Source organism: Pundamilia nyererei, unplaced genomic scaffold (assembly GCF_000239375.1).
Source record: "Pundamilia nyererei isolate P.nyererei 1_Seehausen unplaced genomic scaffold, PunNye1.0 scaffold00473, whole genome shotgun sequence".
Classification (NCBI taxonomy): domain Eukaryota; kingdom Metazoa; phylum Chordata; class Actinopteri; order Cichliformes; family Cichlidae; genus Pundamilia; species Pundamilia nyererei.
Window position 1 is genome coordinate 57125 of NW_005187874.1, and position 19240 is coordinate 76364.

At 40.3% G+C, this 19240-nt stretch overlaps 1 protein-coding gene across 1 annotated transcript in view; it reads right to left on the reverse strand.

The window, feature by feature from the left end:
- Positions 1-6164, reverse strand: part of LOC102212799 (uncharacterized) — a 6800-nt gene extending 636 nt beyond the window's left edge. The window contains exons 1-4 of the mRNA XM_005753870.1: positions 6057-6164; positions 5641-5964; positions 1576-1623; positions 1-23 (exon numbers count right to left, since the gene is read on the reverse strand). The exon at positions 1-23 is cut by the window's left edge and continues 310 nt beyond it. Of these exons, the coding sequence (XP_005753927.1) occupies positions 1-23; positions 1576-1623; positions 5641-5964; positions 6057-6099 (438 nt within the window). The 5' untranslated portion in view covers positions 6100-6164. The remainder of the gene's footprint in view (positions 24-1575; positions 1624-5640; positions 5965-6056) is intronic.
- Between the last annotated feature and the right edge of the window lie 13076 nt (positions 6165-19240).

The following is a 19240-nucleotide window of genomic DNA, read 5'->3' on the forward strand; positions in this document are numbered from 1 at the left end:
CACGGGCTTCACTACCTGCTCATCTGAAGTTTGACAGCAGCAACAAGCAGCACAGACACACATTCACACAGTCAGCAGCAGCTTCCAGCACTGCACTGCATTCAGTCTGATCCTGGAAACTACATGGACTCTGATCACTAAACTACTCATCAGCACAAAGTTCACTACATACACTGGATTCAGTCTGATCTGGAAACTACATGGAAAAACATCACATGGAAACTGAAAAACACTTTTAAAAACAGAAATACAGTTAAATGGCAACTGTGTTTGCTCGCTTTTTTTTTTTTTTTGAGATTTCTATAAAGTACCAGTTTGGGGGAAAACATAATTAAAATTAAATTGAATGAATTCAATAAGATTGTTACATATTTAAATAACATATTTATCTTCACATAAAATTACAGGATTATGCTCAGCACCGTACTTATCTAAAGATATAAAGACAAGAATGTCTTGTAATGCTTCAGCCTTCACTCAAGTTTCATTTTGCTTCTTACCTGTATTTAATTTTATTTAATTTTAATAACTGTACACTTTGTTTTTGGTAACTATTGTCCATGATGTAAATAAGTTTTAAAAAAAAAGTGCTGTTTGTTTGTATTTATGTTTTTCTGGCTGCTGTTTCAACCAAATTTCCCCTTGTGGGACAAATAAAGGATTATTCTATTCCATTGACGTTTTACTATGTTAGTATATAGCCTTAACTTTATCCCCCGTTTATATTTTGCTTTCAGAGGAAAAATAAACACAAAGAAAACATTTTCATGAAAGAACACAGCGCACGTGCATCTGTATTATCTGCATCACGGGTTATATAAATGTTCTTTACAGCAATGTATCCTACTAGAAAATGTTTATTATAGTTTACAACAGACATATTGATCAATATATATTTCAGTCTCATTCCAAGTAAAAAGTGTAAATAACTATTTTAAAGATTTTGTTTCAACTTTAAAAGTTAAACACTTTATTCCATGTTTGGGAAATTCTTTGTTATAGCAGCCGACATGATGAAACAGTTTGGTGTTGATCCAAGGATCTTCTGCACATTAGCTGAATGTGTTAAATAATCCACTATGGTCACATGATTAACAATAAACAATCTGAAGAGGAAGTTTTAAATTGTGCGCTATGTCACTCTCATTAAACCCGTTTGCATATTCTACAAAAGCTTTTCATTATTAGATTAACTTTTCTCATGTACTTTTCATTTACTATACATCCAACATGCGTGCCAATATGAATTACTTTGTGCCAATCCAATTTTCGATCAAATGTATAAAATTATAGTAATTAGCATATGCAAATTACTTTTAACATTCTTTAACATTTTGAGACTATATACACACAATTATATTTAACCTTTAAAAAATGCTCTTAAGAACAAAGACGCTGTGGAGATTCTGAGTAAATAAGCTGAATTTTATAGATCAGGATATTCACTGTGTAGCTAAGATTGGACTTTTAGGACTCAATTTCCTGCAAAACTGAATTAATTTTATTTTCTTCTTAATTCTCAATTACTTACGGAAGAACAGAAAGTATTTGAGGAAAATAAATGTTTGATCTTACCTGTTACATACAGTTTAGTTCCAGAGCCGAAGATGTCGTAATCATAGCCTCCTTCCACAGTGAGAAACACTCATACAAAAACCCGCCTGCTGTTCAATGATCAGCTGAGATGGAAGAGTTCAGATGATGCCAGAATGCCATTTTTCCATCCATCCACTTTCTTGTTTTTCATGACAGCTAGGATAGGTAAATTTTTTCAATCTAATATTTATATCAACACGTCTCTTCTCCTGTTTTTAGCCATAACCAGGGATGCACTGGTTGTGAAGATCATTTATCCATTTGCCACTTTGTCTGTGTAGGTTCTCAGCCATGCAGGTCAGGGTAATCCCATCTCACCTGAGAATGGTAGAGAGCCCCAGGTTTTTAAGCTCTAAGTAAGTCCTCCTACTAGGATTAAAAACCTGGCACTATTGATCATGTGCCTTATCACATGAGCCAAGGTTTCATGTGAAACTACTGTGAGACCTTGCCATGCGATCAAGTGATGCAAGATTTGAGTGGATGTTAAGGTGCCTGGGACAGGATCTCAAAACTGTACTGTAGGTGGCAGACTGTTGGTGTTGTTGGCCACCGCCTCTGTTCAAGGATGGTCATTCACAATGGACATAGATGGTTTATTTCACTCTTTCTGTCGTCTGTGTCCAAAATGTGAACATTGGTATCCTTGAAATGCGACCTTTGTCCTTTAGATGCAGATGGACTGCTGAGTCTTGTCCTGTAGGGGTGGCTCTTCTATCTTCGTCAAAGTAAACTTTATTGTCTGTCTGCTATATACAGTACAGTATATAGAGAGATGAGACGATGAGGCTCCAGTTACAGCAGTGCAAAAGAACAACAATAAATATAGGAAGAGTAAGAATAAATATACACTTTACACTGAACACCAGTAGAGAGTTCAGGAGTCTGATGGCTGGCGGGGAAAAGCTGTCTCACAGTCTGGAGGATCTGGCCCCGATGCTGGGGTAGCATCTGCCGGACGGGAGGAGGGAGAAAAGCCCATGTGAGGGGTGTGAGGGGTCAAGCACGATGCTGAAGGCCTTGCTGATGCAGCGCTTATGGAAGGTGTAGTCGAGAGAGAGATGTTCTGATGATCATAGCAGCCGGTGTGACGATCTGATGTAGCTGGCTGAGGTTGCCAACTTTTCAGTTTCTAAACCACACGGGATGCAGGTGGTCAGAACACTCTCTATGGTGCCTCTGTAGAACATGGTGAGCGTGGGACAAGGATGGTTGGCCCGCCTTAGGCATCTCAGGAAGGGGAGGCACTACTGGGCCTTTTTGGTGATGGAGGCGGTGTTGATGGTCCAGGTAAGGTCGTCTGAGATGTGAACTCACAGGAACTTGGTGCTATTAACAGTCTCTACCGTGGAACCGTGGATGCTGAGTGGTGTATGGGTGGAGCCTGAAGTCGACAATCATCTCCTTGGTTTTGTCCACATTCAGTGACAGGTTGCTCTCACTGCACCAGAACTCCAGCTGCTGAACCTCATCTCTGTACGCTGACTCATCGTTGCTGCTGATGAGTCCAACCATGTTTGTGTCGTCAGCGAACTTGATGATGTGGTTAGAGCTGTGCAGGGCAGGGAAGTCGTGTTTCAGGAGGGTGAACAACAGTGGGCTGAAAACACGGCCCTGAGGAGCTCCTGGGCTCAGCCTGATGATGCGGGAGATGTTGCAAACAATTCGGACAGACTGAGGCCTCTCTGACATGAAATCCATGTGCCATGCGTTCATGAAGTGGCTGTTTGGTCTCTCCAATGTAGAGGTCTGAGCATTCCTCGCTACACTGTACAGCAGACACCACATTGTTAAGTTTGTGTTTAGGAGTTTTGTCTTTGGGATGAACCAGTTTCTGTCTGAGTGTATGGCTGGGTCGGAAGTAAACTGGGATGTCATGCTGGGAGAAGACTCTCCTGAGTTTCGCTGATAAACCATTTACATAAGGAGTGAAAAACTCAGGAGTCTTCTACGAGTACGACATCCCAGTGCACTTCAAACTTAAAGAAGTCCAGTCACTTTTCTTCCCAAGCTCCCTAGATAAATTACTATAAAGGCCCCCAAATAATGAATATTTCTGAAAATGTGATTTTTCAGCTTTGGCTAAAACAACATGTTCAGTACTATATTAAGGTTTGCCTTATATTTATTTGGGCGATCGTGGCTCAAAAGTTGGGAGTTCGACTTGTAATCGGAAGGATGCCGATTTGAGCCCCGGCTTGGACAGTCTCAGTCGTTGTGTCCTTGGGCAGGACACTTCGCCCGTTGCCTACTGGTGGTGGTCGGAGGGCCCGGTGACGCCAGCGTTCGGCAGCCTCACCTCTGTCAGTGCGCCCCACAATGTAGCTTGTTCCATCACACCAGTGTGTGAATGGGTGGATGACTCAATGTGTAAAGCGCTTTGGGGTCCTTAGGGACTAGTAAAGCGCTATACAAATACAGGCCATTTACTGTTTATTATATTGAGTTACTGTATGACTGATGTAAGGTGACCTTGAGGACCTTTAAAGATGCCGATAAATAAAGTGTAAGCAATGAGCTCAATTCTGTCAGATCCACAGAACATCTACCATCACTTCAATATGACAAGCAATCATGGGGAAGCAAAAGCTTCATTACCAAGTGCTGCCTGTGATGTGTTTTTAAACTTGTCTTTGATCTCCCCTGAGTATCTCTTTTTATCCTACTTCAGACAATCTCACTATTAGTACTGCCGGACAGTAGCACAGTTCTATTCTCAGTCTTTTTTCTAGATCCTTCTCCACAGCTCACACATTCTCCATTTCTTGTCTACATCCTTGTTCTTTTCTTGCAGTTTATCCACAGACTGCATTGCAGTCAAGGAACCTAGTAGAAGAAAACAGAAGACCTGAAATTATTCATCGTATCAGCTTTGCTCATTAAAAGCAGAAGTCCCTACATGGGCCACTACTACTATCTCTAAACATTTCTGCCCTATCAGTAATCTCTACATCAGTTTTCAGGCTGAATTTAATCAAATTTAGTTAAATCTTTATGGCTCGTGTTTGTCTTAGGTAAAAAGTGCATAATGGTGTATGATAACCCATGTTTTTGCTCCAAAAACGTGTGGTGTAAAACCTAAAAGTACAAAAAAAACTTCTCCCAGCTCCACGGCCCATTTGTTGTCGCTTTGTAATATTCTAGGAGTTCAGTATTTGTTGAAGACATCTGAGAGGGAATCTGCAGCCTCAGTCAATACAGGCCCCCACCATACTAAGAAAATTGAATATGAAAAGTGCCTAAGGGTTAAGATGCAAACACACATTCATCCATCCGTTCATTTTCCTCTGCTTTAACCGGGGCCGGGTTGTGGGGGCAGCAGCCTAAGCAGAGAAGCCCAGACCTTCCTCTCCCCAGCCACCTCCTCCAGCTTATCCAGGGGAACACCCAGGCGTTCCCAGTCCAGCTGAGAGATATAATCTTTCCAATGTGTCCTGGGTCTGCCCCAGGACCTCCTCCCGGTGGGACATGCCCAGAACACCTCACCCAAGAGGAGCCCAGGAGGCATCCTTGTCAGATCCCCGAAACACCTCAGCTGGCTCCTTTCGATGTGGAAGAGCAGCGGCTCTACTCTGAGCCCCTACCCAAATGGCTGAACCTCTCGCCCTATCTCTAAGGGAGATGCCATTCAACCTTCGGAGGAAGCTAATTTCCACTGCTTGTATCCGCGATCTCCTTCTTTCAGCCACTACCCACAGCTCGTAACCATAGGTGAGGGCAGGGATGTAGATCGGCCAGTAAATTGAGAGCTTTGCTCTCAATCAATCAGTTTTGCCAACACACATTCCTTTCCCTATTTAGTAACACAACCAACTTGTAGCTCTAATTGAAAAAGATACGTAAGATTGTAATAGCTGCTTGAAACAACAGCAACAACAAAGAAAGGGCTTTCCATTTCTGGAGCAGGACAGCCTCAGTATGGTTGTGATTGTGAAGAAATACATACACCTGGGCTGTGGTTTACTGCTCTCTTCCTGTCACAAACTCTGATTGACATCTCTGTATGCTTTGGTTTTTGCTCAGGCTGCAGGCATCATTTCTCACTGTGGGGTGCGTCCTTCCAACAGGCACAGTAATAAGTGGCCGAATGCTCAAGTTTAACTTTCTCTATCTTCAACTGGTATCTGTTCTGTTTAATCTCAACTGAAAAATCATCTTTCTGTGAATGATTAGAACTTGACTCAACTCTACCATCATCAGTATCCACGACAAGAACTAGCCTAAATGGTTCAGTGTCTTTCTTCTGGTACCAGATCAAACCAGTATAGTCACATTCATCATCTCCACAGCTGAAGGAGACACTTTCTCCAACTCTCCTGGTCAATGTTAAATCCTCCTGAATCATCTGTGCTGCCATGGTAACCAGTGCTGTAGAGACACAGACAGATAGATGAAGGTTAGTGTGACAGTGTTTGTTACAGGTTGACTTTGTTGGCTCCTGATTGGCTGGAAACACTCACCTGAACACAGACAGCACAGAGCAGCAGCTGGGAGGAAAAGCATTTTGTGCAGTGGTGTTTCCTCTGGTGAACCTGGGGAGAAGTGGCGCTCTGATGCAGCTGAGGCCAAACAAGGACGAGCTGTGAGATCAGACGGGTCTTCCCCCTCCACTGATATGCAGCAGTTCTTCAAAGCTCCCATCAGCCCCTGCAGTCCACAGAGGAACGTACCGCTCCTGACTGACAGCTCAGCCAAAGCTGCTGTGGTTTGATCATCTTGTGTTGAATACCACAGCATGTAAACACCATCTGGGTGGCATAATTTACAAACATTTAGGAATTTACTAAAACACGAACTTGATTTTTTTTTAAATTATTACAGACCTAAAATGCTCTACTGCATCTTTTTTAATTGCGCTCAAAACTCTGTAACCAAATAAAATTCTGCTCCTCTCCACATTCCTGATTAAGCTCGATTTTTGTCTAACAACTCTCTGTAATTCCCGTGTTACACCACAGGATGATATTTCTTTGTGTTTGCTAATTTATTTAAACCACGCTTCAATTAGTTGTATAACTCTACACTCATGACACCCAAAAAAGAAATCAAATCTGAATAAAGACACGATTTATCATCAAGAACTTCACATTTATGTTTATATCCACATTTACATGTTCACACATACATGCCTCACTCCTCTGACTTTAAAATCTTATTAGAAAAAGACTTCCATCCTCTGCACACTCTGTATCAACGAAGTGTTGCAGTTCAGTGAAGGCGAACAGCTGATTAAAGTCAGGAATAAGAATCCTTTTTATTGTGCTGTGGTGCATCATCAGCCTTTAAAGGACACACAGCGTATAGTTGGGGATTTTAACATTCACATAGCCGATGACTCTGACCACTTTGGTTTTATCAACATCATAGATTATTTTCATTTAACCAGCCATGTGTCACATACCAAAGGAGACACTGGCACCTGATTTTGCATTGGGTTTAAGTGCAGTTAATGCCACCTGGCAACACATGTGTTACAGAATTGTGAATTAATATGATTGTCATTGTGCAAGATGATTAGATCTTTAACAAGACCTAACAACAAGAACCCACAAACATAGAATAAAAAAATTAAAAATAAATAAATAAAAAGCTCACTTACCTTTTGTAGATATAGAGCCCAAAACGGTGGTAGCTGTAGCTGTTGGTAGACCAAGAAATATACCAATCGGAAGGTTCATGGTTCAATCACTGGCTGTTCCAGGATATTTGTCATGCCCAATATCCTCGATATCTGAGCTCTCCAATGCGTATATCTGAATATAATTGTGATTTTAGATAGAAAGCTCTTAAGTAGAAAAAAGTGCTTGGGTGAATGAAGCATGTTGTATAAAGAGCTTTGAGTGCTCAGGTCGAGTAGAACCGGGATATAAGGGAACCAGCCAATTTACCAAAAATCATATTTGAATGAAAGGTGGACAAACAAAAACAAATATGAACAGTAATGCTGAATAAAATAATCAAACTTTACACGGCAGCTACATTTTCAAAGAAACAGCAGTTGGCATGGCAACAAAATGAAGGCAGACTCACAGCTTGGCTCAGAAAGCTCAACATTAAACAAATTAAACAAGCACTTTTTAAAGCTTAAATTACACCAAACAATTGACGGACAACACACATCTGCATTAATCATTTCCAAAACCCTGGAGAACAGCAAGAATTTATATGCTCTCCAGGAATACAGTGACTGGTGTTTCAACACTAGTCATTAAGAAGGCCTGAGTTCCTCTTCCCCAGCCAAGAACAAGATGCTGTCTTCTAGGAGAAGTCACCCAGCATCTCCCCCAGAACAACACCACCGACTAAGGAATTTGCCAACATCCAGAGGCTCACTCACTAAGGGACTTTGTCAAGTCTCTAACTGAGAATGTGACCCAGCTCACTGAAGGGAGCTGAAAGAAACAGACTTTAGTGTACACGACCAGTTCCCCAAAGAGGTCCTGGAGCGATGCAAGCTCCTGTTCCCAGTCCGACACAGCTTCGTGCTGTTAACCCCATAGACCAGCTCTACAGACAAATTACAGTAGATAAAATGGACGACGTGACAGCTCCCCATAAACGAAGCCAAAACGTCTCTATCGCCCCCTGGTGTCTGGCTGCAGTATAGGTCATAAACCCCGCCTCCTCCATGTTAGCGGATGGGACTGGGGTCAGACTAAAATAAAGTAATTCTCCTCAGATAGATTTTTCCAAAGTTTCTTTCTTTAGTTTTCAATAGTTCTCATCACGCTGATTGATGTCCGAGGGGTCTCCTCTCCCATAGGTTTGATTGTAATTCCTACCACCATTGTGTTAAATTGGGGTAAAACGTCATCATGACAGCTTTGACTGGCAGCTGCAGTCACGGAGAAACTTGCGTATCTCTGTTCGGGAATAGCAGATAGAGCGTAGGCTCTGAGAGGAGTGCCAGCGTTTACGCTATGAAAACACGACCGAGTGTTTTAACCTGACAGCCTGAGGTGTTCTTCAGTAAACTGGACAGAAGGACCCGAGGCCCCGGTAGTGATGTGCGATACCACTGATTTTCTTTCCGATCCGATACCAAGTAATATTCAGGGTGGTATCGACGATACTGATCCGATACTTTGTACAAAAACGTATTTTATTTATTGTATCTCAAATTATAGCGTCATAATGATTACAGGACATCAGATTACTTGTGCTTATCACTTAATAATGCAGGGTTCATCATATAGAAATAAAAAACTGAAGTTGTGCCTATTTGAACACCTTGCCCGCCTGCAGCACTAAAGGACTCAGTGAGAGCACCTGTCCCTCTCCTCCTCTTCAGTTCGCCTCAACATACGCTCATCATATTCTGTGATATGAGTTACTCTGAGGTGTTTGACGAGGTTAGTGATGTTGCCACAACCATCACTAACCGAATTTCAGTGCCCCTCCTGAAAATCTCCCGGAGCCACCATTCTCCCGAATTTCTCCCGATTGTCCACTCGGACAACAAAATAGAAAAACCATATCGCAGAATTCATAGCGCGGCCCAGCCAATTCCAGTTTCCAACAACGGCGGCAGCGACTTAGTTTTAATATCACTCTTATTTCTCTTTCTGAGTTGCAAAAAAACTTTTAACATTTTTTCAGGTGAGAATGTAGCTGTGTAAACTTCAAATATCTGAGCCGACACATCGTCTTCAAACCCCCGCGGTCTTTCACTACTCGGGTTAAACATGATGTATAAGTCACTCTGATAACTTAAGAATGTTATTGTTTGGCTTTTTCAGTGTTTTATTTGTTGTGAGAATTGATTCTAGAACATAAATTTATTTATGAGTGACTCATGTATGTATATATATGTATATATTGTACTATTCTTAGTTAGTGTATTGTCTGTCTTGTCTTAATGTTGGTTTATAATGGAGCACTGTAACAAAAAATAACAAAAAATAATTCCCCCCAGGGATCAATAAAGTACTCTGATTCTGATTCTGATTAAATGATTGGTATTGGAGGAATCGATATTTCAGGATCGAGCCACACATTACTATTTTGTGGTGAATGGATTTACCCTGACTAAAGAAAACAAGAGAAACGCCCCGGGCTGCTCAGTCACTAATTATCATTACTGTACTTTTATCACAAGTATTATACTGTAAATGCAACAGGCTGCATCCTGCTGCAGCTCATGTGCAGAGCTGAATATTAAATATGTGCAAACAACAGCATGTTTTCAGTCTCCACATGATTTAAGAGATAAACTTTATATTTCAGTTTGTGATGGTTCTGTTGTCTTTGTGATTACAGGAGCTGCCCTCAGATTCAGACCTCAGCACCACCCAGTGACAGCAGACAGATCATCCAACATGTTCACATGTTAACTGCAAAATGAACTGATGGAAACAGTACAAAGGTTAAAGTACCACACGTGCTGCAGTGAAAGCTGCAGCTGTTTTATTGATAAAGTTAAAGACAAAAAAACAAAAGGATTACTCACCCCTGTAACTGTGTCACTATATGTCAGCATTAACAGGACCTCAGTTTGGTGTTTCAGAGAGCTGCTGATCTCAGACCTGCACAGCTTCTGTTTTAAACACTTGATGTACTCAGCTGCATGAAGAGCACGTTTGAGTTTCTCTGACACAATTAAATAAAACCTGATGAAGGTCAAAGGTCGTCACTTGTATGTTGAACTACAAACTTGTGATCTGGAATTCCTTCAGTGTTTTGCAGATAGTGTTATTTACCATAAAGTGATTCAGAGAGGATCATGTGTTTTTAAATATATAACTTTCTTATAACAGCTTATTCTGCTGTTGACTTTGTCGTTTATTGGACTGGATGAAGTCTGACGAGACAAAACACGTTTGCCTTTGACAAATAAACAACATTTTTGGCAAGTCAGCCAACAACTACATTGGCTACCATCCCATGGCAGGTTTGACCAAGCTGGTGACCAGAATGATTACCCTGTGTTGATCTGTAACGAGCAATAACCACAGTATTGTCCCAAAGTGTTTGTTTTTTTAAGTTTTGCTCATGAGCTCACAGCTTACAGCTCAGACACTGAATCACAGTTAAATTCTTACTTAAACTGGTGCATAAAAAGATTAACTTTCCACGACATCACTGTTGTCAGGAAATCTAATATTTATCTTACTAATAAACAAAAATCTACACATAATCACAAAAAGTTGTTCTAAGAATAACACTCACTATATATTGAACATCACTGTTAAATGGGAACTCCATGTGTGTTCCACCATTTCATAATTAGTGAGTGATTCTGGACTCAGCCTTCATCGGCCTCCTTAGTTAGCAAATATGTTACTGTTTACTCTGCTGCCACCTGCTGCTCACAACCGCACACTGACTCTATCTGAATTTGAATTGAAACTTCAGTACAACTCCTCTGGTCCCTGTTTATTAATTAATCTGTCATGATTGGTTGTATCAAATGCTTTCTTGAGATCCAGAAATAGTCCAGCTGCATACCGTTTCTGATCTGTAGCATTTGTAATCTCCTCGACTGATTCGATTGATGCCAGAGATGTTGATCTTGGTAGTAAAGAAACAGGCCTGTAATTTGTGAAGTGGTGTCTATCCTCAGTTTTATTCAGCTGCACAACTTTAGCCATTTTAATTTTGTTTGAAACTTTTCCAGTCGGAAATGATAAGTTGCAGATGCATGTTAGTGGTTCCTTCTATGACCTTCTTGACGATTTTCATGTCAGTATCATTACAATCAGTTGATGTTTTATATTTACACACATTTACATTGTCAATTATTTCTTTTCCCTCCACTGCTGTGACGAACATCGAGTTAGGGTTCGTATCACTCAGGCTACAGATGGCAGAATTTGTTCTGCCAGATTTGGTCCAATATTTACAAATTAATGATTAAAGCTGTTGATCACATCAGCAGTGTTTTTCATTATATTGCCACTGTCAATAAAATAATGAGGATAACTTTGTTATCAGAATTATTTTTAATGATACTGTTTAAAACATCCTATATTCCCTTCATATTATGTTTATTATTTATCAGTGTTTTACTATAATACTCCTTTCTACATATGCGTATAATATTGGTCAACTTAGTTTTGTATTTTTTATATTTATTTTCATATCGTTTATTATCGTTCTTGGGTGCATTCAGTTTCTTCTGTCCTTACACGTCTGCATCTCAGTTGTTCTTCATGCTGATTTCTATTGTAATTAGTGTCAACTACCAGTTTTTGCAGTTTATAACTGCAAAAACTGGTAGTTGATCACTGATATCATTAGCTAATAATCTGCTCACAATGTTGTTTTCTATATTATTAGTGAAAATATTGTCAATTTAAAGTGGCACAATGAGGTGTAAGTCTGCTAGGCCTGGTTATTTTAGGACGTAAACTCAAATTGTACGTAGAGTTTAGAAATTCTGCAGTCATTTTATGCTTTTTTTGGATTCAACAAGTCAATGTTAGAATCACCACAGACAAACATAAGTTTTTGATTTGTTTTAGAGAATACATCTTCTATGAAGTCATTAAATACTTGAATACTAGATCCAGGTGTTTTTTTCTCTTTTTCCTTAGAAATTTCAATTGCTATACATTCTAAGTTCACATCATATCCCTCCAGTCCAAAGTCCAGTCCTTTCTCAGCATTGATCCATGTTTCAGTAATGGCAATAATTCCAAATGGATTTGTCAACCGATTTAAATATTCTTTTATATTGTTGAAGCTGGCATACAGACTTGTACGGGGCGACCGTGGTTCAGGAGGTTGGGAATCGCATCTGTAACCGGAAGGTTGCCGGTTCGATCTCTGGGCTCTCTGTCTTGGTCGTTGTGTCCTTGGGCAAGACACTTCACCTACCGCCTACTGGTGATGGCCAGAGGGGCCGATGGCGCGATATGGCAGCCTCGCTTCTGTCAGTCTGCCCCAGGGCAGCTGTGGCTACAGCCGTAGCCTCCACCAGTGTGTGAATGAATAGTGGAATTGTAAAGCGCTTTGGGTGCCTTGAAAAGCGCTATATAAACCCAATCCATTATTATTATGCTATTAAAATGGATTATTGATCATTTGTTTTCCATGTTGATGGTGTGTTTAAACTGTTCATCATTGAAGTAGCAGCAGTTATTGCTGATGTTGTAGAAGAAATTATTTTCTGGGTTTAAATCTTTTTCTAAGTCGTGAACATTATTGAAATGTTGTCCGTTCCAGATGATCAGAAACAGAATTCCAAGGAGTTATATTGATATTGTTGCTGGATGCAGATGAAGTTCTTTTAGACTGAGCCATGTGTTGTGTTGTGTGTCACGTCACATGACTATTCATACCTCAGTATTTGTCCAGCTCCTCCATGTTTCTGAAGTAACGTGCTTTCCTGGCCTCATTTCATTTTGTCAGATGTTCCCTCATGAAGACATCATATCCGTTCAGTTTCTTTCCTTGTTTCATCAATGCTGTTTTGTGTTTTCTGTTAGCAGATCTCATAATGACGGCCGATTTGTCACGGTCATTTGTTCAGGGTAGAGGGTGGCAAGCCTCAATGTTGTTGTGGTCCACTTCCACACCTATGGACCGAAGAAAGGTTCTGAAGGTTCTTTTTTTAACTTTGTACTTGACATTTTTCCAGTTTTTAACATTTTCTTCATTCTTCTTTATATGATTCTACCTGTTTTAGGTAACACGTGGCTGATGGATGTAGGTGAATAAAGTAAATCATGTGATTTGTGTGAAAACTAGTGAGGGAGCCCATCAAGGCCAAGCTGGGTTTCTTGGATCCAGATAGTTGGAGAAACTTCCTTTCTCTCTTTTATCACAGCTGCCCTGTGGCAGTTGTTCTATTGACCCAGTGAGAGAGACATTGTTTGGATCGCTCATCTTAGGGTTTCTGTCTTTCGCTGTTATTGTAGATGAAAAAGAAAAAAACACGAGTTTTTTGCATGCGGCACACAAAGAGCCGCCACTGCTAACCCTAACGTTTCCATTTGTTCAGAGAAATTGCAAGTATCCACTGTCGCTGGGACACTGGACCACTCACTTCAGATATAAATGTATCAATTGCATGCAGAGGGGTTACTCACTTCTATAGCTAAGACAGGACAGTGACAGTAAACAGAAGTTGTCTAAGCTGACTGAACAGCACACAGTGTTAGGGTAAAACTGGAAAGCAGAGATAGGCCAACCAGTTTACAGATTTTGGGCTATTGGATGATGACGTTGTGTTGGACGAAAAGCTGCAGGAACATATGTTGAGGGATGGATTGTGTTTGTTGGATCATGTGATGCATCTGAGCTTGTGACCTCAAAAGCATCATTGCAGTAAAGTAAAATTTGTCATCGTCAAAAAAAAATGCTGCGAAATATAGTAAGATTTGAGAATAGAGTATTTGTGAGTGGCAGAGCACATTTAGAAAACGAATGTGAAATGAAACTTATGAGCTACAGAAGTTCAAATCCAAGCAACTGCAAATTATTTGGGAGTTAATTAATTTACATTTTATGTTGGCAGCTGGCTAATGTTCAGCTGTAGGGATAAGCTTTTTTTCCTGAAGAAAGGATCCATTTAGAAAATTGCCATGAAACAGCTGTTATGAAACAGTGGTTTCACTTCATGAGCCTGAACTGCAGACATGTTATGGCTACAGCAAAACCAGAGCACCTGCTATTAAAGGGTAGAATACTAGGCCTGAGAGGAGGGATAATACAAAAGTAGAAAACAGACAAGATCACACGTTGGGCAGATGCATAGCAAAAGCTTATGAGGTGGTTTTGAATGATACCGTGAAGTTAAACTTGGAGCATAAAGTTTGTTATTGTGTCTCTCAAAATAAGCCTTGAACACAGTGCACATGATGTATGGGTGTCAAGATTGTCAAGGCCCAGAGAATCAGCAGGGCGCTGATCAGTAGTTTTTGCCTTTCGCTCTCTCTTTCTTTCTCTCTTGGCACCTGGGCCTCATTAGTAGGGATGGGTACCGGTGTCCGGTAGTAATCAGACCGAAAAGCAGCGCACATTTCGGTGCTTTATTCCGGTGCTTTTTTTTCCTGAGCTGTGATACACTTCTAGCCAATCATTTTACGTTTCCGAGGATAGTAGGCGGGGCCAGGTACATACGTTCTTTTAGAGCAGAGCTACAGATTAAAAATGCCAAAGCCAAACCGGCAAAAGTCTGGCTGTACTTCACAGCAAAAGATGCAAACTCAGCAGCAACAAGTGCTTTAAGCTGATACTGTGATACTGTCAAAGGAGGTAACACCTCAAATCTGATGAAACACCTGGCGACGCATAGCGTTTTTTTTAAAAGCCGAGAAATGCGCCCTATTTGATAGCTTGCTGCGAGACCTCACACCGAGCGCATCTACTGCGGGTGTGGTGCCTGTTATCGGACCTGGAGTTAGCAACATCCCCCAAAAACACGAAGAGGAGAGTCCTGGCCCCTAGCCCTGCCAGTGTAGCAGAAATGATGAGGATGATGATGCAGCAGCAGCCGTTCTTCTCTGCGTGAGTAGCTTAATGTTGTTCGTGTGTAATTTACGTTGAGTAGGCTAACCACGTTATTACATTAATGCATGTAAGGTGAACTAGCAAACATCATCATAGCTACATGCGGCTGTCTTCTTGTTTGATGGCAGGTACTCCCTTCACCCTGGCCAAAAAGGCTAAAATGACCAAAGAAAAAGAGGGAAACAGCTAAACATGAGAGGTTTTTGGACAAAGTTTGTGTTTTTTCCATTGTTTAAGCACTGCTTCCAGCCAAGAGTGATACCATATATGCCCCATAGCTGCAGAAAAGGCTAACATTGTTGTCTTTTTACAAAAACCAGCTGAACATGAGAGGTTTTTGGACCAATTTTGTGTTCTCCATTCTTTAAGCACTGTTAAAGCACCGTTTGAGCACCGGCACCGTTTCAAAAGTACCGATTTGGCACCGGCATCGGATAAAACCTAAACGATACCCATCCCTACTCATTAGTGCAGCCAGCATTTAAGCCAGGGAGTGACTGCTATTCATCGCTGGATCGTTGTGTGTGACTCACGTTAGCGAAGTCAAGTTCTCAGCAACAAGCCAACCTTCAGGTGAAAGTGTGCCTTAGAAGGCGAAAAGCGATGAAAGTAGCAGTAGTGATTAGTTAAAAAACATAAAAATGCACCAAAAATAGAAAATTTTAAAAATATATAAAATAGAAAATAAAAAATATTATACAAGTTTAAAAAATATGTAAGTTTTAGTTTTAATGTTTAAAATGTTATGTACACGTACATATGTATGCATGCGTGCGTATGCTTCCTTGAGCCTCCGCCACCTCCTCCTCTACCAAGAACTTCGTCTCCAGCCAGCATCGCCTCACTCAAAAGGCGCGATGGGTGCTTCGATTTACGAAAATTTTTGTCTTACAAAAGACCCTCGGGAACGAATTAATTTCGTAAGTCGGGGTTCCGCTGTATTTTGTGACAATTTGGAAGAAATTAAAATATTTCACTTAAATCACTTAATTAGTACCGGTAAGCTTAGCTACTCAAAATAGAAGTAATTCATTAAAATGGGCCCAAAATGTAGACCAATAGCACATTAAAGCTTTAAATTACAGGCAGCTAGCAAGCTCGCCCAGCCTTACTGAGGGTTTATAACAGGAAGTCTCCAACATTCTCCAAAATACCTCTTTTTAGAATTTCCACTACATCGGTACAGTGCAAACATCAAAGTCTCTTTGACAGTCACGTTGGTGGATGTTAGCAGCTACTTAAGCTAGTCATGGCTAGCCACCATGTTAACGAGCCAAGCTAGCCAAAAACACGTGCTAGCCCTCTGATGCTAACTCTGAGCTTAGAAAGCTAATTTAGCTCTGCTGGTTAATGACTCACCTTTCTGTTCTCGCTGGACACGCAAATAACACACCTGAGGTACACTACTGATGCGTTCAACAACAGCAGGGAATTTCCAAACACGTCACTTTTCCTCCAGTGTTTTTTTTTTTTAATTGTCATCAGTTCTTCTTTCTTTGAAGACATTTTTGAAAACACATTTGCTGCATTGGTACCTGTGCCTCTCTGGTTTGAAGCAAGTTCCACATATATAGTTTTATATATTTCCATAACACTCCAACGTGGCTGGACTGGGACAAAAAAATCGGATCATTTGGACTAGAGACCGGCCCACCAGGTATTGTCGGAAAAGCCATAAAGCTTTTGAATGAAAACAAATGCTGTTGTGACAGTGATGTACGCTGAATTGTTGGTATATATGTATCAATCTAAAGAACTTAAACCTACAGCATCCTGCCTATTCTGGTGTTCTAAACAGTACTTAGCAGAAAAGAAAAGACCGCTTGGTCAAGTTAACTTACCGAACTATCTACAACACATGTTGGAAATTAAGACAGAGACGTCTAGAGGTGAGACATGGTCATTATTGAATATTAAAATCAATAAATGACAGATTTAGTTATATTTTCATAAAGTCTTTATTACCACATCAATAAACAACATAGCGGCACAATTTTTTTTAATATCAACCTTTAAAAAGTGAAAGGAGACAGAGAAAGAAAGGTGAGGAAAAAAATAACATTTAATTGACTTTTTGATGGCAGTGTACACACAGTACAGGTAAAAGAAAGTGAAAGGACAGAGAAGGGTGACAAAGAATGGCACTTTATGGACTTGCTCGGGTGATCACAGTACCGTTATCTTTATTCCACAAATATAGCTGAATCACATACAGCAGTATTTACGTTAGGGTGACCTCATTTTCATTTCCAAAAATGAGGACACTGGGCCAGGTCACGAAAAACTTTAATACTGCTTGCTTAAAGAAAACGTTAACATATTTAAATGATGCCTTCTCTGTGGGGTTAATGAATGGCAAAAAAAATTGTCATACAGGCTTTTACAAGTCAACACGTGAAAAAATAAAATAAAATACTATAGGATGGTTGGTCAACCAAATTTATGTTGAGGAACTTAAAAAGTTGTTTGGTCTAAAGAACCTCTTAAACAAACAAACAATGTATGATTAGACCCTGAAAACAGGACAAAGGAACAAAGATTAGATGAATATTAAAATCTATTAAGGACAGACTATGATTGAATTGTATCAGAAACTATTAACTCACTGCATCAATAAAAAGTCACCTTCAGCACTTCCACAGCAGCAACACTGAACGTATGTTATCACATGGAAACTTTTAAGAAGTGAAACGACAGCAAAGGGTGACAAAGAATGGCACGTGACGATGACAGGACGCTTATGTTTACTGTAGAAAAATGGTTGAGTCATATTGTATGTAGTACTTAGTTAAAATGAACAGACTTCCAAAAATCACTGACAGCATCTGAAACTAAACAATGACAGATTAAGGCTGTAAGAAAACATCTTTATAAATGCCTAATACTCCAATCCCATATTTATTCTATCTGCTGTCTTATGCATTAAAAACAGGTTAAGATGGAAACATTGTGAGCATTTTCTGAATACTTGACTTGTTTGAAGTAAAGGTAGATACAAACCTATTCATTTGACTGTACTTTAGGTAATAAAGTTGAATTTAATCTTAACTGATACATAATTAGGAATGTTTTGATCTTTTTTATTTCACCAAACCAGGTTACAAAAGCAGCTTTCTCAGCAGGTCACTCTTCTCAGCTACCCTGTCAACGACCATGTCGGAGTCCAACGACCATGTCGGAGTCCAACGACCATGTCGGAGTCCAACGACCATGTCGGAGTCCAACGACCATGTCCAATGTCCTTTTCAGAATCAGAATCAGAATCAGAATGGGGTTTATTGCCAAATGTTGAGCAGGTTTACAACATTAGGAAATTGCTGCGGTGCTTCAGTGCAAACATAGTGTCATAAATAACACTTAAATAGACATGGAAAAAATAAAAGTAGGGATAAGAATTAAAAGCATGTATTAATGTTTCGAGGTCACATGGTGGACAGAAGATGATTTTTCACAGCTGCCTCAACTGAAAAAAACCAGAATATTCCTGCTGTGCTTTCACGAACGTCGAGTGTCAGAGCAGAATCCATTTTCATCCTGGAATTCGTGACAATGAATTTCTCATGTAGGGCCAGAGAGGAAAGCTCAGCTCATGACCCATGAATACCTGTTATTAATCTCTGGCTCTCTTCCACAGCATGATTTTGTCCTGTCTTCCTTCTCTCACCCTAACCGGTCACAGCAGATGGCCGCCGCTTCCTGAGCCTTGTTCTGCTGGAGGTTTTTTCCTGCTAAAAGAGAGTTTTTCCTTCCCACTGTTGCTCATAGGAGGTCATATGATTGTTGGGCTTTTTCTCAGTATGTATTATTGTGAGGTCTACCTTACAATATAAAGTGCATTGAGGCGACTGTTGTTGTGAATTGGCGTTGTATAAATACAATTGAATTGAATGTTTTAATTGAATGTATAAATGTACCTCTAATTTCTATCTCTGACATGCTGAACATAGGATTAGATCCTTGTTAGTGCAGCATGACATTCAAACAGGGATGAGCTGTCCTGGAGGTCTCATCACTGTTTTACCTGAAGTTTCACTCAGAGTGAGCGTGAGCTGAGAGCAAACACAGGGTTGCTCAATGACTGCAGATCACTTCACTTCCACTGGTGTCACTAAAAACACTGATAATCCTGATTCTGTTTAACCCTAGAACACTATCGCTGGGTGATTTACACCCGAGAAAATACATTTAC